This window comes from Ostrea edulis, chromosome 4 (assembly GCF_947568905.1).
Source record: "Ostrea edulis chromosome 4, xbOstEdul1.1, whole genome shotgun sequence".
NCBI classification, from domain to species: Eukaryota; Metazoa; Mollusca; class Bivalvia; order Ostreida; family Ostreidae; genus Ostrea; species Ostrea edulis.
The window spans coordinates 32,731,471-32,738,970 of NC_079167.1; the positions used below are offsets into that span (position 1 = coordinate 32,731,471).

General features: G+C 37.2%; 1 protein-coding gene across 1 annotated transcript in view; it reads left to right on the forward strand.

Moving 5' to 3' along the window:
• LOC125672067 (Fanconi anemia core complex-associated protein 24-like) overlaps positions 1 to 7,500 on the forward strand; it is a 12,045-nt gene that overhangs the window by 3,786 nt on the left and 759 nt on the right. The window contains exons 3-5 of the mRNA XM_048908158.2: positions 1,648 to 1,800; positions 2,026 to 2,167; positions 7,410 to 7,441. Coding sequence (XP_048764115.1) covers positions 1,648 to 1,800; positions 2,026 to 2,167; positions 7,410 to 7,441 — 327 coding nt within the window. The remainder of the gene's footprint in view (positions 1 to 1,647; positions 1,801 to 2,025; positions 2,168 to 7,409; positions 7,442 to 7,500) is intronic.

The following is a 7,500-nucleotide window of genomic DNA, read 5'->3' on the forward strand; positions in this document are numbered from 1 at the left end:
CCTGTCGGTCAGTTGGTATGTCGGTCAGTCGGTCGGTAGACCACATGTTGTCCCCTCAATATCTTGAGAACCATTCATTTGATCATAATGATATTTCATATGTGGGATGGTGACGAATAGAAGGGGACCCCAATTGTTTTTCAGGTCAAAAGGTTAGGGTCAATCTACTCTGGACATAGGAATATACTGTCTGCTCAATATCTTGAGAACCCTTTGCTTGACAGACATCAAACTTAGTACACTGGTACATCCTAAGGAGTAGATGACCTCTAATGATTTTGAGGTCACATGGTCAAAGGTCAAACTAGACATAGGAATATACTGACCACTCAATGTGTAGAGAACCCTTTGCTTGACAGACATCAAACTTGGTACACTGGTATATCTTTAGAAGATTGATTGATTGATGTTTTCCACCACACTCAACAATTTTTCAGTTATCTGGTGGCGCCCAGGTTTTATTGGTGGAAGAGAGAACCCAGATACAATGTATCTGGGAAGAGACCACCAACCTTCCGAAAGTAAACTGGGAAACTTTCTCACTTACCGGCGCGAGCAGGATTCGAACTCGCGCCGACAGAGGGGAGAGGCTGTGTGATTTTGAGCGCGATGCTCTAACCACTTGGCCACAGAGGCCTTTATCTTTAGAAGAAGATGACCCCTTGATTTTGAAGTCACATGATCAAAGGTCAAGGGTCAAACTGGACATTGGAATATACTCTCCGCTCAATATCTTGACAACCCACAGACATAAAATTTGGTACACTGGTACATCTTCAGGAAAAGATGACCCCTATTGATTTTGAGGTCACATGGTCAAAGGTCAATAGTCAAACTAGACATAGTAATATATTGTCTCCTATATTTTAAGAATTATTTGCCTGATTGACACCAAACTTGGCACACTGGTACAGCATAAGGAGTAGATGACACCTATTGATTTTTAGGTCACAAGGTCAATCCACTCTTGATATAGGAAGATATTGTCTGCTCAATATTTTGAATTGATGATACTACTATCAATTAAATGATGTGTGTATAACCCTTTTCAATTTTGCACCATGGGGGACATATGTGTTTTACAAACTTCTCTTGTTGCTTTACAATTCCCAAACAATGAAAACAAATCAAAGCAGGGTAGCCTTCTTGTTTATAAATTTCTTTCACAGGCCCACAGATTACAATTTTTGGTTCAAAATTGTTAAGTAACTCTAATTTTTTTTGGCCTTTACCTATCTAAATGAGGTAAGGTTTGACCAAATTGAAAATCCGAAGGAGTCCATATTATACCGTAATGCACTGATTTGGATTTTTTCCCCTAGACTGCTTCTTTGTATGAAATGCTTTTCCCAATTTCAATTTAATGCCGTTATTTTTTCCTAATTAGAAAGGTCCAGGCCCTTGAAATCAAGACCTAAAAAAACCTGTGTATGGGAACACATTGATTTAAATCGGATGAAAAGACAAGATATATGTTACACAGACATTGATTGGTCGCAGGACGAGGAGTACCACAAACAATCTGGTTCTAGATTCTGTGATAGGAAATTTTATGCATGCATATTCTCATACATTATGATAATTAGAGAAGTTTCTAGAGCGCTGATTGGAATGCAGTTCATTCATGTCACATTCTGTATATTGAAGGCTAACAGAGTTCAGGTCATTGTGTTGGCAGAGAAGACGTCCACTAGTGGTCAGTATTATCCTGAGGTACAGAAATTCTGTCTGATGGATTTGGGCTTTACCATTATCCCTGTTCCCGGTCAGAATGAGGCGGCCTCCATACTTGCTCAAATGGTAAATCTAAGATCCGACTTAATTGTTAAGGAAAGGTAGTAAACTGCATCGGCACAGTGGTGAAAATGATTTTGCAACATAAATGAAATACATGTATTATAATTTTTACTGAGTAATACAATCACACAATTCTAATGACGTTTTACAAGCTCATTTGGAAACTAATTTTATGGAATTGAATTGATGGTAAATTCATGATTTAAATTTATATTTTATCCATTGTAGGTTGTCAGTGAAAATCAAATGACTGCCAATCCATTTCTGAGGAAGAAAATCTGTCATGTTGATGAAGCACTTCTGGTAACCATTAAGTCCATTCCAGGACTAGGTGGCATCAAAGCTCGAGCACTGCTGGAAAAGTTTGGAAGTAAGGAATTAAACTTAACACCATTTACTGATAGGGACAAGACTTTAGAACAAAACCATATACATACTTCTTAAGGTAGTACTCTACATCGTCATAATGGCTGACTTCCTTTAAAAACATGGATGAAAAAATCGATATCAGCAATATTTGACTTTTCCTTTTCTATTTAAATACCTAGCCGAGTAGCTCAGTAGGTTAGAATACCGAATGCTGAACTGTAGGTCGCAGGTTCGAGTCCAGCAGGGGTTTTTAATTTTTTTCAGATTACCTTCTACTAAAACTGTATTTTTGGACAAAATAAAGTAAATTTGAAATTTTTCAACTTCAAAATATTGTTGTACATATCCTCCACTTTTCATCTACATCAAATTTCTCTGGTGTAGCATACCTCCTTAATTTGTTGTATTTGATGAAATAGAAATCATTATTAGTTTCTTTTAAACATGGAATTCAACAACATTAACAAGTGCAATTTACATTTTCTTTCAAAGTTTGATAATGAATTCAAAATGGAATTCAATGTGATCACAACCCCCCCCCCCCCCCTCCAACCATTTATGAGGTAATGCTAGAAGCCTAAGTAGTCTTAGAAACCAGAAAAATATACTTCTTTTTCCTTTTTACGCTTCAAATTTCTTAATCTCAATTTTGATTTTAATAATGAAGTTGGAGGAACATGTAGATATACAAGACTACATTGTTGTATTAACTTATGAAATACATTGAACATCTAAGGATTAGGACAGAAAAAAAAATCAAGATCCATAAACCTCCAGAGAATTTTTGATTTAAAAAAAAGTGCTTCCATAATCCTAACAACTGTCCTTTTTATACGCCTGTCATTAGACGGGACTTATTATATTATGGCGCTGTCTGTGCGTCTGGCTGGCTGTCCATCCGAGGTCATGTTTTCCTGACTTTTTTCCATAACGGATGCATGTACAGCTTTGAAATTTGGTCATAATTTCTCCCTCAAGAAGCATAAGAGTGAGTGTGCATTTCAACTGGATTGGTGCACTGTCACTTACTTTAGGGCTATAAGTAGGTCAAACAGTTTTCTGGACTTTTTTTCATTATGGATACAGATATTGCCTTGAAATTTAGTCATAAGCTTCCTCTTGGAGGAATACAAGTTCAGTTTGCATTTCAGCTGGATTGGTGCACCATGACCTACTTTTGAGTCATAAATATGTCAAGAAAGTTTTTTGGAGTTTTTTGGTTGGGGATACAGACTTTGCCCTGAAATTTAGTCACAAGCTTCCTCTTTGAGGAATGCAAGTGCAGTTAGCATTTCAGAGTGCATAATATGCTTCCAGGTTGAATTTCGCTGTCTGACTGGTGAATGTTGCACTGTTTGTTGAATTTCACTATCTGACTGGTGTGTGTTTGTTGAATTTCACTGACTGGTGTGTGTTGCACTGTTTGTTGAATTTCACTCTCTGACTGGTGAATGTTGCACTGTTTGTTGAATTTCACTCTCTGACCAGTGAATGTTGCACTGTTTGTTGAATTTCACTCTCTGACTGGTGAATGTTGCATTGTTAGTTGAATTTCACTCTCTGACTGGTGAATGTTGCACTGTTTGTTGAATTTCACTCTCTGACTGATGAATGTTGCACTGTTTGTTGAATTTCACTCTCTGACTGATGAATGTTGCACTGTTTGTTGAATTTCACTCTCTGACTGGTGTATATTGCACTGTTTGCGGTACTCTTGTTTATTAGTTCACATGAGCTGAAAACTCAAGTGAGCTATTCTGATAACGTTTTGTCCGACATTGTCCATTGGTAAACTTTTAACATTTTCGACTTCTTTCCGCCAAACTTGCCACAGAGCTACGCCCTTTTTGAAGTGGCGATATAAAATCAAGAATTAGTAAAAATTTTGTAGCTTCATTTAAAAATCTTCTCAAGAACCACTGGGCTAATTTCAATCAAACTTGGCACAAATCTTTCTTGGGTGAAGAGGATTCAAGTTTGTTCAAATGAAGGGCCATGCTCCCTCCAAAGGGGAAATAATCAAGAAAAGGTGAAATAGGGTGGGGTCTGTTAAAAATCTTCTCTTTAAGAACCACTAGGTCAGAAAAGCTGAATTTTATGTGAATGCTTCCTGACATAGTGTAGATTCAAGTTTGTTCAAATCATGGCCTCGGGTTAGGGGTAGGATGGGGCCAAAATAAGGGGTCAAAGTTTTATATAGGAATACATAGGTAAACATCTTTGAAAATTTCATACCATGATTTTTAGCTCACCTGAGCTAAAAGCTCAAGTGAGCTTTTCTGATCACCCGTATTCCGGCGTCTGTCTGTCTGTAAACTTTTAACATTTTTGACTTCTTCTCAAAAACCACTGGGCCAATTTCAACCAAAGTTGGCACAACGCATCCTTAGGTTAAGGGAATTCTAAATTGTTAAACTAAAGGGCCAGGCCACCTTCCAAGGGGAGATAATCAAGAAAAGGTAAAAATAGGGTAGAATCATTAAAAAATCTTCTCAAGAACCACTGGGCCAGAAAAGATGAAATTTATAGATAAGCTTTATTAGGTAGTGCAGATTCTAAATTGTTAAAATCCTGGCCCCCGGGGGTCGGATGGGGCCACAGTAGGGGATCAAAGTTTTACATACAAATTTATAGGAAATATCTTTAAAAATCTTCTTCTCAAGAACCACTGAGCCAGAAAAGCTGAGATTTATATGAAAGCTTCCTGATATAGTGCAGATTCTAAATTGTAAAAATCCTGGCCCCTGGGGGTCGGATGGGGCCACAACAGGGGATCAAAGTTTTACATTCAAATATATAGGGACATTCTTTAAAAATCTTCTCAAGAACCACTGAGCCAGAAAAGCTGAGATTTATATGAAAGCTTCCTGATATAGTGCAGATTAAATCCTGGCCCCCGGGGGTCAGATTGGGCCACAATAGGGGATCAAAGTTTTACATACAAATATATAGGAAATATCTTTAAAAATCTTCTTCTCAAGAACCTCTGAGCCAGAGAAGCTGATATTTATATGAAAGATTCCTGATATAGTGCAAATTCTAAATTGTTAAAATCCTGGCCCCCAGGGGTCGGATGGGGCCACAATAGGGGATCAAAGTTTTACATACAAATATATAGGAAAAATCTTCTTCTCAAGAAAAGTTGAGATTTACATGAAAGCTTTCTGATATAGTGCAAATTCAAGTTTGTTAAAATCCTGGCCCCCGGGGGTTGGATGGGGCCACAAGGGGGATCAAAGTTTTACATACAAATATATAGGGACATTCTTTAAAAATCTTCCTCTCAAGAACCACTGAGCCAGAAAAACTGAGATTTATATGAAAGCTTTCTGATATAGTGCAGATTCAGGTTTGTTAAAATTATAGTCCGTGGGGGTTCGGATGGGGCCACAGTAGGGGATCAAAGTTTTACATACAAATTTATAGGAAATATCTTTAAAAATCTTCTTCTCAAGAACCACTGAGCCAGAAAAGCTGAGATTTATATGAAAGCTTCCTGATATAGTGCAGATTCTAAATTGTAAAAATCCTGGCCCCCGGGGGTCGGATGGGGCCACAATAGGGGATCAAAGTTTTACATACAAATATATAGGGACATTCTTTAAAAATCTTCCTCTCAAGAACCACTGAGCCAGAAAAGTTGAGATTTATATGAAAGCTTCCTGATATAATGCAGATTCAAGTTTGTTAAAATGATGGCCCCCGGGGGTAGGATGGGGCCACAAGGGGGATCAAAGTTTTACATACAAATATATAGGAAAAATCTTCTTCTCAAGAACCACTGAACCAGAAAAGCTGAGATTTATATGAAAGCTTTCTGATATAGTGCAGATTCAGGTTTGTTAAAATTATGGTCCGTGGGGTTCGGATGGGGCCACAGTAGGGGATCAAAGTTTTACATACAAATTTATAGGAAATATCTTTAAAAATCTTCTTCTCAAGAACCACTGAGACAGAGAAGTTGATATTTATATGAAAGATTCCTGTTATAGTGCAGATTCTAAATTGTAAAAATCCTGGCCCCCGGGGGTCGGATGGGGCCACTTTGGGAGATTGGGGTAAGCGGGGGGGTATTCTTAGTGAGCATTGCTCACAGTACCTCTTGTTTAAGGTTGTTGAATGGACCTCAATGTATCGTTATCAAAAGAAAAAAGAAAGGGGGGGGGGGGTGAAACATGTAGCTAACTTGAATCTACATTTATTTAGGAGAGTGCTGAAATATCAATCAGTGTGGTAATGATTAGGTTGAATTCTGTAGGGTACAGTATCACATATGGAATCGTATTGCTGCCATGTAGTTCATCGTACTGCGATGGTACGATGATACAATGGTGATGGTATGAATAACGGGATGTATGTTTCTGAGTCTAAAGTATTGGATGTATTTTTTCCTATTGATATCAGAACCAGCTGCATCCATTGATATTGCCCCAATCTGACTAAAGTATTTATAATATAGGTCTGTACTTACATACAATTTATAAATATCTCATGATGTCCATTATCTTTGACCTAGTGATCTCAAAATCTATAGGTTTCTTTTTCTGACCACTGTCCACTTACACGAAACAAGAGAATTTTTTTTAGTTATTTAATGTCACCAAACATGTTGACACATAAGACACAAAATTATATTAACAAATGCATAATCAGATTATAAGTTTACAAGAAGTTTTACTGATATATAGTCAGCAGATTTTAAATTACCGAAGACTGCACATCACAAAGAAAAGTTGACAGACGGATGGATACAGCAATGTAACCAAAGCCCCCCCCCCCCCCCCCCCCCTCCCCCCAAACATAATGATTGTGAACTTTCATTCTGTTTAGCCACTGTCAGAAAAAGCTTTTACATTTTCTGTATAATGCTTTTGTTCATACATTCAACTGATCTCGTTAGCTGTACAATCTAATTAAAATCAGATCCTTTCTTATCGCTCCGATACTCTACGCTTTTCAGAAAAGATTTTATTTTAATTAGATTGGCTAGCTGTACCAATAACTTGCATGTCTATTTCTGAATATTTCAGTTTTATGCGTTGATGAATAACCCTTCAGGTGTTCGTATACTCCTACTAATTACCAGAGAAAATCAAAGCTTTAAATGGATTTTATATGGCACACACCTTTTACAAGAATATGGTACACCATGAATTAATATTGCAGGTGTTAATTGAGGAATGTGTAATTGATATTTTACAGTGTGTAAATTGAACTTGATCAATCATGCTTTATCATTTTAGGTATTGAAAATCTATGCAGAGCATCCAGTCAGGTAAATTACATTATGAAGTTTGGAATTATATCCATTTGGTTAATGGTATATAGTCTTCC